Here is a 23,082-nt window from a genome sequence, read left to right on the forward strand (position 1 = left end):
ATCCAGGCCATCACGGACTATAGACCCACCAACACCACCCCCACATCCAGCAACGCCACCTTCCTTGAGGAGCTTAACCGCTTCTATGGCCGCTTCGACAGGGACAATCTAGAGACAGCCATCAAGGCTGTGCTCCCTGCTGATCACCAACCCCTCACACTCACCCCCTACGACGTGTACGTGGCACTGAGTAGGACTAATGCACGTAAGGCTGCTGGCCCTGACGGCATCCTTGGGCGCGTCCTCAGGGCCTGTGCTGCACAGCTGACAGACGTCTGGACTGACATCTTCAACCTGTCACTTGCCCAAGCAGTTGTCCCCACGTGCCTTAAAACCACCTCCATCGTGCCGGTGCCAAAACACTCCACTGCGGCAAGCCTCAACGACTTCCGCCCAGTTGCACTTACTCCCATCATCACCAAGTGCTTCGAGAGGCTGGTCCTGGCACACCTCAAAAGCTGCCTACCCCCCACACTGGATCCCTATCAGTTTGCCTACCGCAAGAACAGGAGTACGGAGGATGCCATCTCAACGGCACTTCACTCCGCCCTCTCCCACCTCGACAACAGAGACACTTACGTAAGAATGCTGTTCATCGATTACAGCTCAACATTCAACACCATTATACCCTCTAAACTAATCACCAAACTCGGTGACTTGGGCATCGACCCCTCCCTCTGCAACTGGATACTGGACTTTCTAACCAACAGACCCCAGTCTGTTAGGTTAGACAAGCACACCTCTTCAACCCTCACCCTGAACACCGGCGTTCCACAGGGCTGTGTGCTGAGCCCCCTCCTCTACTCCTTCTTCACCTACGACTGCACACCTGTACATGGTACTAACACCATCATCAAGTATGCAGATGATACAACAGTGATTGGCCTCATCAGCAACTACAATGAGTCGGCCTATAGGGAGGAGGTCCAGCTCCTAGCAGCATGGTGCGCTGACAACAACCTGGCCCTTAACTCCAAGAAGACCAAGGAGCTCATTGTAGACTTCAGGAAGTCTAGGGGCGGCACGCACACCCCCATCCACATTAACGGGACGGAGGTGGAACGTATTTCCAGCTTCAGGTTCCTGGGGGTCAACATCTCCGATGACCTCTCTTGGACCCACAATACCTCAACTCTGGTCAAGAAGGCTCACCAGCGTCTCTTCTTCCTGAGGAGACTGAAGAAGGTCCATCTGTCTCCTCAGATTCTGGTGAACTTCTACCGCTGCACCATCGAGAGCATCCTTACCAACTGCATCACAGTATGGTATGGCAACTGCTCTGTCTCCGACCGGAAAGCACTGCAGAGGGTGGTGAAAATTGCCCAATGCATCACCGGTTCCTCGCTCCCCTCCATTGAGTCTGTCCAAAGCAAGCGTTGTCTGCGGAGGGCACTCAGCATCGCCAAGGACTGCTCTCACCCCAACCATGGACTGTTTACCCTCCTACCATCCGGGAGGCGCTACAGGTCTCTCCGTTGCCGGACCAGCAGGTCCAGGAACAGCTTCTTCCCTGCGGCTGTCACACTACTCAACACTGTACCTCGGTGACTGCCAATCACCCCCCCCCCCCCCCCAGACACTCCTCCCACAGGAAAAACACTATGACTGTATGCATGTAAATAGATTTATTTATTGAAATCATATTCTATGTCGCTCTTCCAGGGAGATGCTAACTGCATTTCGTTGTCTCTGTACTGTACACTGACAATGACAATTAAAGTTGAATCTGAATCTGAATCAGAGGACATAGGTTCAAGGTGAAGGGGAAAAGATTTAATAGGAATTTGAGGTGTTCTAGGTGTCTTGGCTCCCAAAACTTGAACGGCAAAACGTCATACTCAGAACGCTGGCGTTATAAAAATTAATCTGAATGAAGTTGTTCTGATGTAATTTGTCTTTTCTGATCACCAAAACCACTATCCTCAACCCAATATTCAGAAGAACTTGACGCTCCCAGGAGGCCACAGGTGGCAGACTCACCCAGGAGACCGTGGCCCTTGAGAAGTCGGGCGGCGGGTCCCCGCGGCCAGACTCAGGGTCGGCGCCGTGGAGCCATCAGGAGATGACCCGGCAGGGTCAAGGATGGGCGCCAGTGGTCGAGGTCGAGGAGGACACTAGCGGTCGGGGCTGGTGGTCAAGGACAAGACAGTGGAGATCAGACGTGCCACTAAGAAAAAAGAGGGACCCGGCAAGGGGGGGGGGGGGGGGGGGTGCTGAGAACAAAGGGGGGAACCACCAAGAACAAAGAGGGACCATTGGGGACAAAATGGTAACTTTGTAACTTTGCCGGTGCCCGATACATATGTGGCTACTCTTTGCATATTTGTGGATGCAAAACAAAAACTCTCACTGTGACATGTCACATGTAATAGTAATAAAGTATCATACATTCATTTATTAAACTTGAAAATCAAGTCCATTAATCTAAAATATTAAAATATATCTTTAATGTTTGAACATTCATTAAAATCATTATGGATTATAAGAATCATAGAATAAGTAAAAACATTTATGTAAGTCAAAGATAAATGGAGGTTTGGCTTTGCCAAATTTCTTATTTTATTTTTGGGCAGTCCATATTAAAAACATGAATTTCTGGCTGGAAGAAATGGATCGACAACCAGATTGGTTACGATGGAAAAGGAAGACTGTCTACCTTTTGAAATAGGTCCGATCATATTTGCCCCCCACAAAACTGCACAAAAAAACCTATAAAGAAAACCCCATAATACATAGTGGAATACGAATTTGGAAACAAATAAAAAAAGATTTAAAATTGAATAATATACCACTATGCCTTCCCATTGTAAATAATCTTTCATTCAAATCATCCTTTATGGACAAAGGTTTCACACAATGGAAAAATTATGGAATCAAAAATATTGGACATCTTTATGGGAAAGGCACTTTTCTTTCATTTCAAGAGTTACAACAGAATTATGGACTGCACTCAAATAATTTCTTCAGATATCTACAAATTAGAGATTATGTTAAATCTAATACACAAGTCTACAGGAGTAGGGAATCAGAAATTCTTGATGAATATTTGAACAAGCATCCTAATACTGAAAAACTAATAGCTTATATTTATAACACCCTACTAAACAACGAGGTACCACCGACCGAACCATATAGATACAAATGAGAAAATGAAATAGGTCACCCTATAACGAAAGATATGTGGAACGAAAGTTTACAACAAATACATCAATGTTCATTAAATGCCAGACATACTTTAATACAATTCAAGGTCTTACATAGACTACACTACTCTAAAATAAAACTAAATAGAATCTTCCCACAAATCTCTCCTATTTGTGATAAATGTCTACATCTAGAGGCTAATTTAACACATATGTTTGCAAACTGTATAAAACTTAAACATTTCTGGACTGATATTTTTGAAATAATTTCAGAAGTGATTAATACAAAACTGGACCCAAACACAAAATTAATAATACTTGGAATATCAGAACAAAGTTTAACACTCACAACAAACCAAAGATATTTCCTCGACTACAGTATAATAATCGGGAAAAAATTAATATTAAAATTTTGGAAAGGCCCTACAACCCCCACAATTAATATGTGGATTACGGAAATGTCGGAGACCCTATACTTAGAAAGAATTAGACTTGTCTTAATGGACAAACAAGATATTTTCGATAAAATCTGGGCTCCATTCATTAACTATCTGAAGGGATAGATTGGCACAGCACGAGGACCCAACTGAAACTTGAACTCAGGATCAGATGAAAAGCTATACTTTATAATCTACAAACCTATCTCCATTGACGTATTACAGGTAACCCATTCCACCTCCTCTGCTTTTCTGTTTTTTTAATTTGTAACTTTCTACCCTCTCTTTCTCTCTCTTTCTATAAAAAATAAAAACACTAGAAGCAGAAGTAATTGATAATTGAAAATTTTAATAATGTATGACTGATGTGTCTGAAAAGTCTTTTTACTATAATATGTAACTATACTTTATAAAATGTCTACTAATAAAAATATATTAAAAAAAAAAAAAAAAAAATTTAAAAATCATTATGAACCAATAGATTAATTTAACAAGAAAGGGAATATATTTTTTAAATCTTTTAAAAATCTTTTAAGAAATTACATATCTATTCATGCAATTATAGGGCACAAAATGTTTGGAATACTTCTCTACTGTTATTAGTATTGTAATATTTCGAACAATATATGTTGAATGACTGCAAGTTAAATAATATGAAAAAGAATGGTTTATGCTTGATAACATATTTACTTAACATGAACATGTCAAGAATTTGTCAACTTTTTCTAGAGTGCTTTGATTTTACTATCCCCAAAACAATTCCTCAGTTATAACACAAAAGGAGGCAATTCAAACAAGAGCCAGCCAGCATCGTTGCACCTTCCACCTTTCACTCTGTAACCATGCAGTTTATGGTGGTCAAAGTACATATCCAAGCACTTTTAAAATATAGCAAGGTTTTCAGACTCTATCATACTTTTAAACAGTGAGTTCAAGACTTTCTATAGGTGTGAAAGTATTTTCCTCCACTCTCCCACTCACTTCAAATCTAATCATCCTGGTTATTGACCTGTGTTCAGGGAAAGAGATCCATCCATTGCATACTACCTAGGCCTTTCACAAATGTATACACCTCAATTACTGTAAACCTTCTGTCAGCCTCCTCTTGCCAGGACACTCCCGGTAAGCGGCTGACCGGGACACTCCATGTATGAATCAATGTATGAATGAAGACAGAGGACTAGCCCAATGACAGAGGACTAGCCCACCAAGGAACACCCGCTGCGGACCGATGGCCGATGACGATGTATACTGCCTTGATTGTAAGCAAAACAAAGCATTTCACTGTACCTAGGTACCGAAGGTACATGTAACAATAAAGTATAATTTGTTCGTTCATCCATTGATTCTTTGATTGATTCCTTCCTTCCTTCCTTCCATCCTTCCATCCTTCCTTCCTTCCATCCTTCCATCCTTCCTTCCTTCCATCCTTCCTTCCTTACTTACTTCCTTCATTCGTTCATTCATTCATTCATTCATTCATTCGTTAATTTATTTATTCGTTCATTAATTAACTCATTTGTTCATTCGTTCATCCATCCATCCATCCATTCATTCATCCATCCATCCATCCATCCATCCATCCATCCATCCATCCATCCATCCATCCATCCATCCATCCATCCATCCATCCATCCATTCTATTTCAAAGAAAATAGCTCAGGGTAGTCCAATCATTCTAAGATCTAAAATTCTCCATTCCATAAAGCATCCTCACAAATCTCAGTATTTTTCAAATGCAGTTACATTTTTGCTGTAATTGATAATGCTATGGCATTAATATTTTGTTGACCCTGAGACTCATTTATTAAAAGTATGATATATTCATGATTCAGATTTTCCCAGAGAATGGAAAAGTGCATGAAACTTCACTGAAGTATTTTGCTGGTGTTTTTCTTTCTCCTTTCAAGCAGTGCATTGTAACATCTGTGAGATTTACAGGGAGAATGGAAAGGTTTGGGTGAAAATACAAATTACCAGACCAGAGGCACAAAACTCTTTTAAAGGCAGGGCTTTATTTTGACGTTGTGGTTCTATCTCCTGGCAGGTGACCCTTGAAGCTGGTCCCTGACAATCAAGAACGAAAAAAGATTAGTATTTATGAGAGTAAGGCATTCGACAAGGTTTCGCATGGTAGGCTGCTCTGGAAGGTTAGATCGCATGGGATCCAAGGAGAGATATCTGTAGCTGAATGGATAGCAAATTGGCTCCATGGAAGGAAGCAGAGAGTGATAGTGGAAGGTTGCTTCTCAGACTGGAGGCCTGTGACTAGTGGAGTGCCTCAGGGTTCGGTGCTAGGCCCGTTACTGTTCATCATCTACATCAATGATTTGGATGAGAACATAAAGGGCAAAATTAGCAAGTTTTCTGAAGATACAAAACTTAGTGGTTTTGCAGATGGTTGCAAAAGATTGCAGCAGGATCTGGATCGATTGGCCAGGTGGGCGGAGGAATGGTGGATGGAATTTAATACAGAAAAGTGCAAGGTGTTGCATTTTGGGACGTCGAACAAGGGCAAGACCTACACAGTAAATGGTAGGCATCTGGGTAGTGTTGTCGAGCAGATGGATCTAGGAGTACAGATGCATGGTTCCTTGAAGGTCGAGTCGCAGGTAGATAAGGTGGTCAAAAAGGCTTTTGGCACTTTGGCCTTCATCAGTCAGAGTATTGAGTATAGAAGTTGGGAGGTCATGTTGCAGTTGTATAAGACGTTGGTGAGACCGCATTTAGAATATTGTGTTCAGTTCTGGGCACCATGTTATAGGAAAGATATTGTCAAGCTTGAAAGGGTTCAGAAAAGACATGAGGATGTTGCCAGGACTAGAGGGTGTGAGCTACAGGGAGAGGTTGAGTAGGCTGGGTCTCTATCCCATGGAGAGCAGGAGGATGAGAGGAGATCTTATAGAGGTATTCAAAATCATGAGAGGAATAGATCGGGTAGATGCACCGAGTCTTTTGCCCAGAGTAGGGGAATCGAGGACCAGAGGGCATAGGTTATAGGTGAAGGGGAAAAGATTTAATAGGAATCCGAGGGGTAACTTTTTCACACAAAGAGTGGTGGTTGTATGGAACAAGCTGCCAGAGGAGGTAGTTGTGGCTGGGACTATCCCCTCGTTTAAGAAACAATTAGACATGTACATGAATAGGACAGGTTTGGAGAGATATGGACAAAGCGCAGTCAAGTGGGACTAGTGTAGATGGAACATTGTTGGCCCGTGTGGGCGAGTTGGACCGAAGGGCCTGTTTCCACACTGTAGCACTCTATGACTGTGAGAGAAAATATTCAATTTAAGGGTTAGTATATGGGAGCGGTGAATGTCAGCAGCATGTTAAATTTTCCACGGTCTGCTGCACAACATCACCATTGTGAAGCCACAGATTACACCATCAAGTAGGCCGTAAGCAACCTCAAGATAGAGGAGGACAGGAGAAGGAAGAAAGCGTAAGAGGAGGTTATCAAGATGCATTCCTTTATATGAACATTTGAACAAATGCACAAATGAACAAATAAACATTTCTTCCTACTCCAAATTCCTTTTTAACCTTGAGAACCACATTTTATCTTAGAGGGAAGATGAAATGTCTTTGTTTATCAAAGCCTCCACCCAGCAAGAAAATAAAAGGAATATTCAACAGTAAATAAACATATCAAATCACTTTAAAAATTCAACTTTGTAATATTACATAGAAATGTCAACTAATTATCCTATGCCTCTTTGATGACAGGCATAGAAGTATGTAGCTGCCATTTCTGACAACATGGTGTTAAGACAACAACCTCTCTTCAATGTCAACAGGAAGTGGGATGGGGTACTACATCAATAGTGCTGAAGTGAAGATCGTCCAGAGCGCCAAGGTCCTAAGAATAAATATCACTAACAATTTGTCTGAGACTACATACATACTGAGACTACAGCCAAGAAAGCACACGATGCCCGTTCTTCCCCAGAAAACGATGGAAATTAAGCATTATCAATTTCTATAGGTGCACCATAGAATGAATCCTATCCAAATGCAACACAGTTTGTTATGGCAACTGATCTGCCCAAGACCTTAAGAAATTGCAGAAAATTGTGAACACAGCTCACTCCATCACACAAGCTACACCCTCCCCCCCCCCCCCCCCCCCTCACCTACTCCATCTGCATTTCACATGGTCTCACAAAAGCAGCCATAATCAAGTACCACTTACACCCTGGTCAATTCTCTCTTCTCCCCTCTTCTATCGAGGCTTGAAAACATAAACCACCAAACCCAAGAACAGCTTCTTCCTTGCTGTTATCAGGCTCTGGAACGGACCTCTCACATGAATGGACCTCTTCCAATCTACATTGTTGCAACCCTTAGATTTTTTTTTAATCCATATTTTTTCTGTAGCTATAATATTATATTCTGAACTTTGTTTATTTTCTGAAGATAGGCACAAAATACTGGAGTAACTCAGCAAGTCAGGCAGCTTCTCTGGAGTGAAGGAATGGACGATATTTCGGTTTGAGACCCTTCTTCAGATGGATAGTCAGGAGAGAGCGAGACATGGAGATATGGCAGGATAAGGTGTGAAAACACTGATCAAAGCGGACGATGATAAGGAAACGTAGAATGGTTCATTGTTAGCTGAGGGGAAGGTGACAAGGAGGCATACAATCAGTAAAATGTAATCAGGAGGACAGTGAAACTAGTCGGAGAATTAGGGTGGCAGAGGGACGGAGAGAGAGAGAAAGTAAGGGTTACATGATTCTAGAGAAATCCATATTCTTACTGCTGGATTGTAGCTGCCAAAGCGAAATATGAGGTGCTGTTCCTCCACTTAGCTCTGAAGGTGAAGGAGGCCCAGGACAGAAAGGTCAGTATGGGAATGGGAGGGGGGGTTAAAGTGTTTTTTTTCTCTTTTGCACTCTGATGTACATTTTATTATTTCCATGGATAACATACAAAACAAGTTTTTGTTTCTGTATCTTGGAACACATGGCAACAATAAACTAATACCATTAATTGTGTTGATCTGAGAACAGTTTAATAAGTTTGAAAGGAACCTGTGTATTATTACAAACATGACCATGAATGAAACAGTAGATCACTCATCTAAATCGCTACTGAAACCCACGGACTACATCTGTTGCTCAGCCCCTGAAGACTGACCATTATACTACAACATTTCATTTTATTTCTCAGCTGAGGGATCATTTACAGTGATTTCAGCTATCCAGCTGAAATGAACAGTTGACCTTTAAGTGGAAGGAAATCCAAAGATGTACTGTATGCTCATCATAATGTAAGCGAGCACACGGTCCTATTTATCTGATGTCTTTGAGTCACTGTATTACCTAGTCATCATGTCTTCACATCTAGAACATTACTCCATTGCTGTATACACACAAGGAGGCCTAACTGATAATCCAGGTCTAAAGGAAGATAATTAGAGATTAAAAAATAAATACCAAGAAGAAATTACGACCAGATCAGGATAAGTCAATGTTAGTACATAGCATCCATTATTTAGGAAAGTTTGCTTTCTGAATGTTCACTATAAATGCACTACTCTCTGCATATAAGAATGCATTTATCCAAAATTTCTATAATGCATTTTGTCCAACTTATTTAATTCAAAACTTCTTGTTTCACAGAATGTTTTCCAAGAAGAATGTAGCTTTAAGGTGAGAAGGGTAAAGTTTAAAAGAGATGTGTGAGGTAAATTTTTTTTTACACAGAGATGGTAGGTGCCTGGAACGTGCTGCCAGAAATGGTGGTAGATTCGGATGATAGTGGTGTTTAAGAGGCTTTTAGATACGCACATGAATATGCTGGGAATGAATGGATATGGATCACATGCAGGCAGATGACATTAGTTTATCTTGGCATCATGTTAGCATATCAGTGTGGGTCAAAGGGCCTGTTCCTGTGTTGTAGCTTTCTATGTTCTATGTTCTAAGGAATGGCTACAACTCACAAAGTTCCCTAACACTGATCTCTTTACACAAATGTGCCAGAAAACTCATTGCCTACACCCTGTTCTAAATCCACCTCCTAGTTCCTGAGGTATGTCAAAGTCCTTCTTGAATTTGTGCACAATGAACAAAACCGTGACCTCCACACCATGTTTGCCTGACACGCATAAAATGATCAGTTACACAGATAAAGACCATTGTATTTTACATAGCTCACAAATTCCACAACCTGCCAATCATTCTGTTGAGATGGTTCATTGAGGTGGTTAGACTGGAATGAATTGAAAAAAAAATCATGAATTAAAATCTCAGACAATTAACGTAAATTGGCCTCCACTTCTCCTAGTAAAATCCTTCTAACTTTGCCTTCCAGTCCTATTGTCCACAGCCCAAGTCTCAATCCACATGAGCTCTAAAGGCTGTAACCAGACCTCCTGAAGATTCTCCCATTTACCTGGCCATGCTGCAGGCTGAGATATCCTGCAATGGCTACCTACCCCTAGCCCAAGGGCATACAGTATTTTCAGTCCAGGCTAAGGGAAAGGTGCTGTATTTTTATGTAGATGTAGGCCATCAACCATTCTACAATTGAGGATGCCATGGGTGAAGATGTAAAAAATATCGAAAGGACCTCTTATCATGCTTCCTTTCTTAAGAGCAATGAGCGTTCTCTGTATGTATATCGGCTCGTCTTGTGGTTACAGTGACACCGGTGTACAACTCTGGAACAGGAAAGTGCTCCTGCAACTGCAGCATTTCCAGCTACTGGGCTGTAAGTGCGGACCAAAGGGAGTATTATTACCTGAACATTAGTTGTAGAGGGATGGATGCGACTTCCTAAGAGGTAAGATCCACAAGATCCACAATGGCACTGCAATAAACCCAGGACATGGAAGGTGACAGCAGGCTGCGTGCCTTCCCTGAACCATTTCATAAAGCTGCCATCAATGCTTCCAAAGCAGTACTAACACCAATGATCAAGACTCTAGTTCAGCTGTCTCTTTTCCTGATGGTAACCCTCTGCTCGAAGAACAGCAATCTATTGTAGGGTTTCCCTTCTCCAAGAGAACAATAGTGGGTTCCCAAGGGAAGGCAAGCTGAGGTCTGCTTGGAAGGTCAGAACTCCCTAATGCCCAAACAACTTGAATGACCTCTAACTGTGGCTCCACGGATCAGAAGGCTGATGGATTATCCGTGCTATTGACACTGAAATATGTCACCTGGGCTCCTCTTCATCCTGAGAGAGATTGAAAAAGGACTCACGTGTGTCCTTTGATATTTCTGACATGATGTCAGGCACCAAATCCCAACACATGCATCCACATCAGTCTTGTTATGTATGTTCACCTAACTTTGTCCTCATCCACTGTGCCAGGGGTGACACAGTGGTGCAGAGGTAGAGTTGCGGACTTACAGCACCAGAGACCCGGGTTCATTCCTGACTACGGGTGCTTGTCTATACAGAGTTTGTACGTTCTCCCTGTGACACGTGGGTTTTCTCTGGGTGCTCCAGTTTCCTCTCACATTCCAAAGACATGCAGGTTTATAGGTTAATTGGCTTCTGTAAATTGACTATAGTTTGTAGGATAGAACTAATTTATGGGGATTGCAGACTTGGTTAGATTAGATTAGATTAGATTAGATTCGTTTTATTGTCATTCAGACCTTTCGGTCTGAACGAAATTTTGTTTCCCTGCAGTCATACATATAATTTTTAAAAATGGCAAAAACACACAATCAACACAAATTTAACATCCACCACAGTGAGTTCACCGAACACCTCCTCACTGTGGTGGAAGGCAAAATCTTAAAGTCTCTGTCTCTGTCTCTTCCCCCTTTGTTCTCCCTCTGCGCCGAGGCGACGGTTCAAACTCCGCGGGTGGTTGCTGCCTCCGCCACAACTCCAGGGCCGAGTCGGGTCTCCACCGCTGCTGCTGCTGCTGCCGCCACCGCAGCTTCGGGGCCGAGTCAGGTCTCCGCTGCCGCTGCTGTTGCTGCTACAGCTCCAGGGCCGAGCCGGGTCTCCGCTGCCGCTGCTGTTGCTGCTACAGCTCCAGGGCCGAGCCGGGTCTCCGCTGCCGCTGCTGCCGCCGCTACAGCTCCAGGGCCGAGCCGGGTCTCCGCTGCCGCTGCTGCCGCCGCCACAGCTTCTGTGCCGAGTCCGGTCTCCGCTGCCGCTGCTGCCGCTGCTACAGCTTCGGGGGCGAGTCCGGTCTCCGCTGCCGCTGCCGCTACAGCTCCAGGGCCGAGCCGGGTCTCCGCTGCCGCTGCTGCCGCCGCTACAGCTCCAGGGCCGAGCCGGGTCTCCGCTGCCGCTGCTGCCGCCGCCACAGCTTCTGTGCCGAGTCCGGTCTCCGCTGCCGCTGCTGCCGCTGCTACAGCTTCGGGGGCGAGTCCGGTCTCCGCTGCCGCTGCCGCTACAGCTCCAGGGCCGAGCCGGGTCTCCGCTGCCGCTGCTGCCGCTGCTACAGCTCCAGGACCGAGTCAGGTCTCCGCTGCCGCTGCTGTTGCTGCTACAGCTCCGATGTCGCCAGCTCCGCCATTAGGCCTCGGCGCAGACGGAGACGGGGAATACGACCGAAGAAAAAGTCGCATCCCCCGAAGTTGGTGGGCCAAAGGGTCTGTTTCTATTGTTTCTACTCTGTATCTTGAAACTAAACTTGACGTCAGTGGTGGGCAAATTAATGGAAAGGATACTTAGAGATAATATATATAAGCATCTGGATAAACAGGGTCTGATTAGGAACAGTCAACATGGATTTGTGCCTGGAAGGTCATGTTTGACTAATCTTCTTGAATTTATTGAAGAGGTTACTCAGGAAATTGATGAGGGTAAAGCAGTGGATGTTGTATATATGGACTTCAGTAAGGCCTTTGACAAGGTTCCTCATGGAAGGTTGGTTAAGAAGGTTCAATGGTTGGATATTAATGGTGGAGTAGCAAGATGGATTCAACAGTGGCTGAATGGGAGATGCCAGAGTGTAATGGCGGATGGTTGTTTGTCAGGTTGGAGGCCAGTGACTAGTGGGGTGCCACATGGATCTGTGTTGGGTCCACTGTTGTTTGTCATGTACATCAATGATCTGGATGATGGTGTGGTAAATTGGATTAGTAAGTATGCAGATGATACTAAGATAGGTGGGGTTGTGGATAATGAAGTAGATTTTCAAAGTCTACAGAGAGATTTATGCCAGTTGGAAGAGTGGGCTGAAAGATGGCAGATGGAGTTTAATGCTGATAAGTGTGAGGTGCTACATCTTGGCAGGATAAATCAAAATAGGACGTACATGGTAAATGGTAGGGAATTGAAGAATGCAGGTGAACAGAGGGATCTGGGAATAACTGTGCACAGTTCCCTGAAAGTGGAATCTCATGTAGATAGGGTGGTAAAGAAAGCTTTTGGTGTGCTGGCCTTTATAAATCAGAGCATTGAGTATAGAAGTTGGGATGTAATGTTAAAATTGTACAAGGCATTGGTGAGGCCAATTCTGGAGTATGGTGTACAATTTTGGTCACCTAATTATAGGAAGGATGTCAACAAAATAGAGAGAGTACAGAGGAGATTTACTAGAATGTTGCCTGGGTTTCAGCAACTAAGTTACAGAGAAAGGTTGAACAAGTTAGGGCTTTATTCTTTGGAGTGCAGAAGGTTAAGGGGGGACTTGATAGAGGTCTTTAAAATGATGAGAGGGATAGACAGAGTTGACGTGGATAAGTTTTTCCCACTGAGAGTAGGGAAGATTCAAACAAGGGGACATGACTTGAGAATTAAGGGACTGAAGTTTAGGGGTAACATGAGGGGGAACTTCTTTACTCAGAGAGTGGTGGCTGTGTGGAATGAGCTTCCAGTGAAGGTGGTGGAGGCAGGTTCGTTTTTATCATTTAAAAATAAATTGGATAGTTATATGGACGGGAAAGGAATGGAGGGTTATGGTCTGAGCGCAGGTATATGGGACTAGGGGAGAATACGTGTTCGGCACGGACTAGAAGGGTCGAGATGGCCTGTTTCCGTGCTGTAATTCTTATATGGTTATATGGTTATAAACTAAACTAAAATCCAACTCCTCTGAGGAGTCTCCAGTGAGATGTCAGACTAGCTTTTCTATCCATTTGGCTTAACTGAAGCCTGTTAATGGCAACCAGAGTCTGTTCATTAGAAACATGTGCCTCCAGCCGAGCATGTTCAACCAAACGCCTACACTTAATGATGTTAGTATCTGTTGGTAGGTGGCGGTGTCAGGCATAATAATGAGATATCCTCCTCATTATCTTTCTCCACTCCTTCCACTTTTTCATCCACCTCTATTGAATCTTGCTCTTGTACATGATGAAGAAATGTGGCACTAGCCACAGAATGGATGGCTGGTAATGTTAACACAGTATGGCACAGTTAACAGAGTGCTCAGGAGACAAGCACATACTGTATACAAAAAACAGAACACACAATCCTATTAAGGAAGAAGCATATGAAGCATATGAAAGCTTCCCCAGATATATTGATATCTTTGTCACCTATGACCTGCATCACAATAATTCTCAACACTGATGTCCCACAAGGATTCGTTCTCAGTCTGTACTATATTTCCCATACACTCACAACTCTCTGGTCAAATCCGGCTCTAACTCCATCTGCACGTTTGTAGATTACACCAATGTGGTGAGCCCGATCATGAACAATAAAAAGAGTATAGAAAGGAGATAGAGAACTTAGTAATATGGTACCAGGACACCAACCTCTCCCTCAATGTCAATAAGCAAAGGAGCTAGTTATTGATTTGAGATAGCGTGGTGGAGTATATTCCCCACATGTCATCAATGTTGCCAAAGTAGAAATGGTTGAAAGCTTCAAATTTCTTAATATTTTCCAACGATCTGTTGTGGACCAACCACATTAAAACAACAGCAAAGAAGTCGCACCAACATCTCTACTTCCTTGGGAGACTGGGGAAATTCAAGATGTCTCCAATGACTCTTACAAATTTCTACAGATGCATCATGGAAAACATTCTGTCAGGTTGTATTACAACTTGGTAGGGAATTGCTCTGTCCAAGGCAGCAAGAAAGCTAGGGTACTGTCCGACTCAGCTCGGGTAGGAAGCAAAGCTTTTCACTGTTACTCGGTACACGTGACAATAATAAAGCCAAACCTCAACCTAAACCCTTAAGTCTAAAATGCCAGCATCTCTCCTTCAGCCTGATGTGTCTTGGAACTAAAAGGAACCTTCTTATTTTTTGTTCAGATGACAGTTGAAGTATCCATTATCCCGCAAGACAAATGGGAAAGCTAAGATCAAAGCAACATAAATGTCATAGTTAAATTGTTGTGACTGTGTGGATATGTGGTTTAAATTGTGTGACTGGATGAAAAGGATTAAGGCAGTAATGGGGAGCAATTTTAGAAATGGTAGCCGTGGAAATCTGCAAATGCATGTGTACAGTATATACTTCCAAAGGTACGAGGGAGTGTGGAGTGCAGTCATATCTGTTTCAAAACTATATTTTTGTGGTATGCTTTAGGTGTCAGAGTATTAACCTTGACATACTCAGTAAAGTTATGGAACTTTGTCTCGCACTCTTCCCAGGTGTGGGAGAAATCACCCCAGTGTTATTTTAGCAACCACCTCCTTTTCATCTCTGCTCTGAGGGCCTTCCAGGTACCTCTGGTGCAGGGAACTTGCCTCATCCTCTCAATCTCATCCATACAAGTGGGTGGTGAGTGTATGGAATGCGCTGCCAGAGGAGGTATTTGAGGCAGGGACTATCGCAACATTTAAGAAACAATTAGACAGGTGCAGAACAGGTTTAGAGGGGTATGGGCCAAATGTAGACTGGCGGGACTAGTGTAGATAGGACATGTTGGGCGGTGTGGGCAAGTTGGGCTGAAGGGCCTGTTTCCACACTGTATTAGTCTATGACTCGATGACACGTATGAAGCTCCATAATTGTAAATAGTACAGCATTTCTTGGAGACCATTTTAAATTAGCCTGCAGCAAGTGCACCTCTAACAGTGATGTCCCTTGGTGGAGAGATGTTTTTTACGGACTGAAGACCGGGCACCAATTATTGCAGGAATGGATTCTAGGCACTAATCAAACTAAACCACACACTAGATCAAAACAATGACATAATTTGGGATTCATTGCGATCCAAATTTGCATCCAACCTGCACAGACATTAATAGCTACTGGATAAGCAGATGACTCAAATTTAATGTTCCTGTGGTCGGAGATTTTATCCCAAGGCAGAGGTGTCCATAACCAAAGGTGTATAAATTTAGAGTAACGGGCCTGTCCACTTAGGAGATTTTTCAGGCGACTGTTGGCGACTGTCAAGTTGCCGGCAGTCGCCTGGAAAACCAACAACTGGAATGGCGACTGTCACAGTGGAACACACACACACACATCCCTTCCTTCACCAGCCTGTTAACAAGGCGGGGGACAGGGCAAGCGGGGGGAGCGCTGTCTGAGTGAAATTCACACGGTGCAAAGCCAAGGTGATACAGACACACACCATGATGAACTGGAAGGTTGGTGCTGTATTTAAGACGGCTAAAGCACAGTGTACGGTAAGTCTTTTAAAAGAGTGGGGGAGAAGGGGGAGAAGGTGGGAGACGGAGGGGGAAGGAATGGAGACAACTTTTAAGAAGCCAGACAACTTTTAAGAACTCAGAGATACACGGCTGTGAAGCTTGGCGGAAATTAACATTACCGGTCGGTTATCCTTGGTTCTGAAAACTACTGCTTACGTTATTTTTCCCAATGAGCCAATGAAATTCACCGGTCAGCACCGGCTACAACCTACGAGAACCTACGAGAACCTGCGAGAACCTTCGACCTCCTGGCAACCCACTAGGACCTCCTGGCGTCCCACCTACGGCACAAGAATTCTCGCTACTCTCCATGGCGGCTTCGTTCAGGTCGCCGATAATTTTTCAACATGATGAAAATTTTGCAGCAACCATAATGAGGCCGCGACTAGTTCCACCTCTATGCGGGAACTCCTGACGACCATGAAGGCAACTCCCCGGCAACCACCCGCGAACATGTGGCGACCATGTGGCGACCGCAGAGTCTCCTGCAGTCCCCTAAAGAGTCGCCTAAGTGGGACAGGCCCATAAGGATAAGAGATTCAGATGGGTTCTGAGAAATAATGTATTTCACCCATTGAATGGTGAGAATTAGGATTGCACTGTCTGAGTGCATGATGGAGGCAGGTTCTCTGAGATCATGAGATCATTTAAGAAGTATCTGTACAAGCATTTGACTCACCAGCATAGATGACTATGAACCAAATCTTGGTAAATGGGACTATTATAAATGGGTACTTGGTAATTGGCATAGATATGGTAGGCGAAGGGGCCTGTTTCTGCACTGTGTGAATCTATGATCCAATTCTAGGCATAAGTATTAATTTTCAGAAAAAGTCCATTAACTGATGAAACCAGATTTTTAAGTACGTTGACAATTTAAACAAAGCCTTCACCATACATTCACATGTTACATACATTCTTAGAGATTTACTTGGGGAATGTATTCTTGCACACTCAATTGCTGAAGGAATTCAGTATTTAATGATGGATGATACAAGAGAGAAAATATAGATAATCATTTTTGTATTATTGTTTCTTTCAGGTGTTGAGCATAATACGAGGCAGTAATTTCTTGCCAAAAGTCATAAATCCCATGAAAATATTTTTTCGTTTTTTTTAGTAGAACCTGTGGTAATAACCATCGTGATTAGGTTACTAAAGTTCAAGTGACACATACTGAATGCAAACTGTGTCTGGTCCACAAATGAAACATTGAATGATTAGTTCTCTCCATGCTTACAACTTGAGCATCTAAGTGTTTCCAGCAGTTTCTGTTCTGTTTCACCTACCCAATAAACTGTTTTAGGAAGAAATACATCTTCCTCAGGCTTCTTTCCACAAGTTTACTATACGTGAGACAGATATCCAGCACAAACATATCCTCAATTGATTACAAGATCTAACAATCACATTATTTTCCGAAGAATATTTACATTAAGATTGGTACATCACCAGACATCTCACACATTAAATAATTATGTGAGATCAATTGCATATGTGTGCGTGTTATATATTTAAAAATAGGGCCCAAATTCTCAAGTTCAGTTGAACCAGAAAGTGAATTGTCCATAATGTTCAAAGGCATGTTTAAATATAATCTAACTTCACTGATTAGCACCCACCAAGCACTTCAATGCATTAAAAAATTGTAGCTGTAATGCAACTTAGATAATACATTTGAGATGGATGATTAAACCAGAAAATATATTTTGGCTATCAAGCAGCTAGATTATGTTATTGTGCTGCTGGTACAAATCAGGATTAATCCTGCCTACCTGCTTTGTGTCAGGCGTCATTAGATTGAGGCTACTCGTTGAAATATTCAGAGTGATGTTCATTCCAGAAAACTGCAAATTACTCTTACCAAGTATACTCGACAATGCTTTACTTGGTGGCTGTTGAGGCAAATCATACAAAAGAAATAACCAAATCTTTACTGACAGGAAGACACTAAAATAGTAATTTTGAATTGTGTACATAATAAATTATCGTAAAATTGCAACAATTATTTACTTTTTGCTTTTAAAATATATCCATAAATTACATTTCCATTTTATTATTTTGATAATTAATAAAACATAAAATGAACTATACATACATACATTTATTCTCAGGATGTAAGGATCGCTCAAATTTGAGTAGGTGATGATGAGTTTTCCTCTTGAACTGTGAAATCTGTGACCAAGGGAGTTCCCACACTTCCGTAAGATTGGAAGTTCCAGAATTTTTATTCAATTATGTCACTGGGTGATAATTGCATTTGCAATCCTTGGCCTACTAGTTAAAGGCTCTGCTCTTGGAAGCTACTGCTAGAGATGCCTTGACAAGTGCATCTTGTATCAGGGGAAGATGATGGGAGTAATCCAACTGCTTAGATTGTTCCTCTCCCTTAGCTAAAGAGGTTCCTCCTTACAGGGTCATGGACATTCTGGAGACCTACAGTATATTTAAGCGATATCCAGAGGCGCATCCTCCCCATTGGAAGCGAAAGATCAAGGAATTAACATTCAGGATTGATGAGGTGATGCTACCACAAGTTGAAAGGATTGCAAATATAAAAAGAAAGAATAGGTAGAATACCTTTCTTTTTCGAAAAGCTCCTTTAATACCCGGTACAGCTTCACACACTCTACTAATAGCTTCCCTGAAAAAGAAGGGCATTATAGTGAGGAAGGATTCATGGGACAAATGAAACCAGCAAAATAACTTTATGTTGCATGGAGTGCAATATATTAACTAAATGATTTACAAAAATATTAAGGGATGGTACTGAGTTTATGAATAAAATTAGAATAATGCTAAAGATGATGTTATCTTGCCTCATGGGTTTTTCTAAGAATCTCCACAGTTCTTAAAAAATGGGCATTATTTGTGTACAGCATCACAGATTGCCCAGAGATCTTTTCTCTCTCTCTCTCTTCAGGAGAAATAAAATGAGACAAATTTTCTGATTACATACAAATTTCTCCTGTGATGGAGACAGACTATTGACCGACATCTACTACAAACCCACTGACTCCCATAGCTATCTAGACGACACTTCTTTCCATCCTGCTTCCTGGAAAGACTATATTCCCAACTCCCAATTCCTCCGTCTGTGCCGCATCTGCGCCCAGGATGAGGTTTTCCATACCAGGGCATTGGAGATGTCCTCATTCTTTAGGAAACGGGGGTTCCCCTCTTCCATTTTCGATGAGGCTCTCACTAGGGTCTCCGCAGCATCGTTCTTGCTCCTCCTCCCCCATTCGTAACAAGGGCAGAGTCCTCCTTGTCCTCACCTTCCACCCCATTAGCCGTGGCATACAGCATATAATCCTCCAACATTTTCGCCACCTCCAACGGGATCCCACTACTGGCCACATCTTCCCATCTCCACCCCTTTCTACTTTCCGCAGAGACCGTTCCCTCCGCAACTCCCTGGTCACGTCGTCCCTTACCACCCAAACCACCCCCTCCCCAGATACTTTCCCCTGCAACTGCAGGAGATACAACACTTGTCCCTTTACCTCCCCTCTCGACTCCATCCAAGGACCCCGACAGTCTTTTCTGGTGAGGTTCACTTGCACCTCCTTCAACCTCATCTACTGTATCCGCTGTTCCAGGTGTCAACTCCTGTACATCGGTGAGACCAAGCGCAGACTCGGCGATCGCTTGGCTGAACACCTCCGCTCAGTCGGCCTTAACCTACCTGATCCCCTGGTTGCTCAGCACTTTAATTCCCCCTCCTATTCCCAATCCGACCTTTCTGTCCTGGGGTTCCTCTGTTGTCAGAGTGAGGTCCAGCGCAAATTGGAGGAACAGCACCTCATATTTCGCTTGGGTAGCTTACACCATAGCATTATGAACATTGACTTCTCTAACTTCAGAAAGCCCTTGCTTTCCCTCTCTCTCTCCATCCCCCCCCCCCCCCCCCCCCCCCCCACCCCCCCTTCCCAGTTCTCCCACTAGTCTTATTGTCTCTGACTACATTCTATCTCTGTGCCACCCACTTCCCTGACATCAATCTGAATAAGGGTCTCGACCCGAAACATCACCCATTCCTTCTCTCCAGAGATGCTGCCTGTCCCGCTGAGTTACTCCAGCATTTTGTGTGTACTAATAAGTTCTTCAGCATAACATACTCTCTTTAACCAACACCAAATAGCGTGGCTATGGTGAATTGTTTCTTTTAATGTTTTAAAATGAATCTAGTAGCATAATGCTTCTTTTTTTAATCTTTTTATCCAGCCATCACTTTTACCAAAGGAGTACTGAAGAAAGTCAAAACAAGGCAGTCCACTCTACTCGAGAAGTGTACTGTGACTGGAATTATCTGGAAACTCTAAGGCAAACAGGCAGACATTTCCTCATAATTGTTCTTGTTTTGTCTCTGTAACATTGCCCAAAAAGGAGGAGAAGCAGTGTTTATAACCTATAAATGTGTTTTCCCCAGACTTCGTGGGTTGTTATGACAGTGCACAGGCTGTATTGCCAAGGAACATGTAAGCACTAGAAATAATGGTTGCAGGGCTAACTTGTTATGTTCATTTAAATCAATACTCAATACAGAAAGCTACAAATCTGAAATATAAGCAATGCTGGAAATAGTCAACATGTCAAGCGGCATCTACAGAGTGTGGATAAAAAACTAATTCATAATGATGACATCAATCAAATGTCCGTATATATTAGTTATGCCTTGCTCACATGGTTACAATTTTTGCCTTTTCCTAGATAAAATATTTTTTTTAAATTATGCAGTCGATAATTCAAAATCAGAAAGTCTAGAAAAATTCAGAATGTTTGGCAGCTTCTATTGACTGAACAGCAAGTTAACATTTTTGCATGGTATCATCAATTTAACAAAGGTTAGCAAGAGTTGTGAGTGTGGAATTCTCTGCCTCAGAGGGCGGTGCAGGCCGGTTCTCTGGATATTTTCAAGAGAAAGCTCGATAGGGCTCTTAAAGATAGCAGAGTCAGGGGACATGGGGAGAAGGCAGGAACGGCTTACTGATTGGGGATGATCAGCCATGATCACATTGAATGGCGATGCTGGCTCGAAGGGCCGAATGGCCTACTCCTGCACCTATTGTCTATTGTCAAAGAAAATCTTTAGAATGATATGGAATAGCAGATGGCTACTGAGACAAAGAAGTATGATTAGCTAGGACAAAAGCACCAATAACAAGAAATGAAAGATTCATTTATTTATAGTATATATAACAGTTTACGTATCATCCAAAATCATGTTGTTTGGACAGTTTATTGCACAGAACATTGATAGTTCATCACATCTCTTAACCTTTGGTGTTGCACTGTATTGTCTAAAATGGATATACGTTCAGAATACGATTACTTGAATAACGATGAAGATCTGTTTGGTTTACAGGGATGGGTCCGATTACTTAATTTATGTATAAATGACCTGGATTATCTTTTTTAAAGGACGTTTGGATATGTACATGGATATGAAAGGGATTGAGCCAACTATGGGCAACTGGGACTAGCTTAGATGGGGCATCTTGATCGGCATGGAAGAGTTGGGTTGAAAAGCCTTGTTCCATGCTGTATAACTTGATGACTCTATTTCATATATGTAGGTACTAGATTAAGAATTGCATCATATTTGGAGAAAAATTGCACAAGGAAGGACACACAATCTATTGGAATGGACAGATGTGTGTCAAACATAGTTATTAGTAGAAAATATAATGCAGCATAATTGGAAGAACAGAGGAGGAATATACCTTAAACAGTAAGATCTGAAATCAACCAGAGAGAAAAAGGGATCTTGATTGCAGACACACATTTCATTAAAGAAAATAGTGCAAATATGGCCTAAAAGTAAGCAAAATGAATGTTTGATCTTATATTTAATACATTAATGATAAACATAAATAGATAATGTTTAATGTTTGCAATGTTTATGTTTGGATATTGTTGGTATGATGCACAATCATTGGAAAATTTATGGACAGGACATAAAAGCTATCGAGAATGAATACCTTGCAAAGCTCAAAAATGCCAACAATTGATAAATGTACTTATGAGTGGAGATATTTTTCAAATTAGGGCATTTAATTAGAATTGCACCAGTTAAAGCTTATCGAAGACTATGGTTGAGTAAATAATTATACTGATTATACCACAGCAGCTCATGATAGTAACACATTAATACTATACTACTAAAATTCACTATACTACTATCGTGATAGGGATGAATATTAAAAGTACTGCTGAGAAGACCTACCAAAAAGATGACAGAGATATCAGAGATGCAAGCAGCAGACTAGATATGGCCATGGTTCCTTAATTTCAGCTAAAGCAGACATTGAGCAGCTTAGGTTTGCAATGGCATCCGTGAGTACTATTCATAGCCCTTTCATAGGCTCAGTTCGTTTATTTAGGCTTATTTTGAACAGGCGATCAAACCTCTACCAAACCTCCATCCTCCGCTCTGTCCCATACATCTCAGTGGCAGAAGTCAGATCTGCTTTCACAAGGGTTTACCCTCGATAAAAGGTTGGCCCGGATGGAGTCCCTGGACAGCTTCTGAAACTGTGCACCAATTAAAAGGTAACAAGTCTACTACTCTGTTTCAAGGAAATCTCCATAATTTAGTCCCAAAGAAAAACAAAGTGCACTGTCTCAATGACCACCATCCAAGAGTTCTAACATCAACTATAATGAAGTGCTTTAAAAGAGTGATAATGGCCTGCATTTGCGCCACGTCCATATAATCTATACCCACTGAAATTCATGTGCAGAAAAATAGGTTTACGGGAGGATGCCATCTCCCTTGTACTACATTCAGCCCTGGATCACCTTGACAATAAGAAGACCTACTTCAGGATGCAATTCATTGATTACACCTCAGCCTTCAAAACCATAATTTCAAATAGGATAATCTCTAAACCTCTGGATTTTTGACTCAGGCCTCCATATGCAACCTGCTCCTGGACTTTTTGATCAGCAGACAGTTTGGATT

At 42.4% G+C, this 23,082-nt stretch overlaps 1 protein-coding gene across 1 annotated transcript in view; it reads right to left on the reverse strand.

Moving 5' to 3' along the window:
* Nucleotides 1-23,082, reverse strand: part of shc3 (SHC adaptor protein 3) — a 132,476-nt gene that overhangs the window by 60,016 nt on the left and 49,378 nt on the right. The window contains exons 3-4 of the mRNA XM_033017729.1: nt 18,696-18,759; nt 17,891-18,010 (exon numbers count right to left, since the gene is read on the reverse strand). Of these exons, the coding sequence (XP_032873620.1) occupies nt 17,891-18,010; nt 18,696-18,759 (184 nt within the window). The remainder of the gene's footprint in view (nt 1-17,890; nt 18,011-18,695; nt 18,760-23,082) is intronic.

The sequence above is a fragment of the Amblyraja radiata genome, chromosome 3 (genome assembly GCF_010909765.2).
Source record: "Amblyraja radiata isolate CabotCenter1 chromosome 3, sAmbRad1.1.pri, whole genome shotgun sequence".
In the NCBI taxonomy this organism is placed as follows: domain Eukaryota; kingdom Metazoa; phylum Chordata; class Chondrichthyes; order Rajiformes; family Rajidae; genus Amblyraja; species Amblyraja radiata.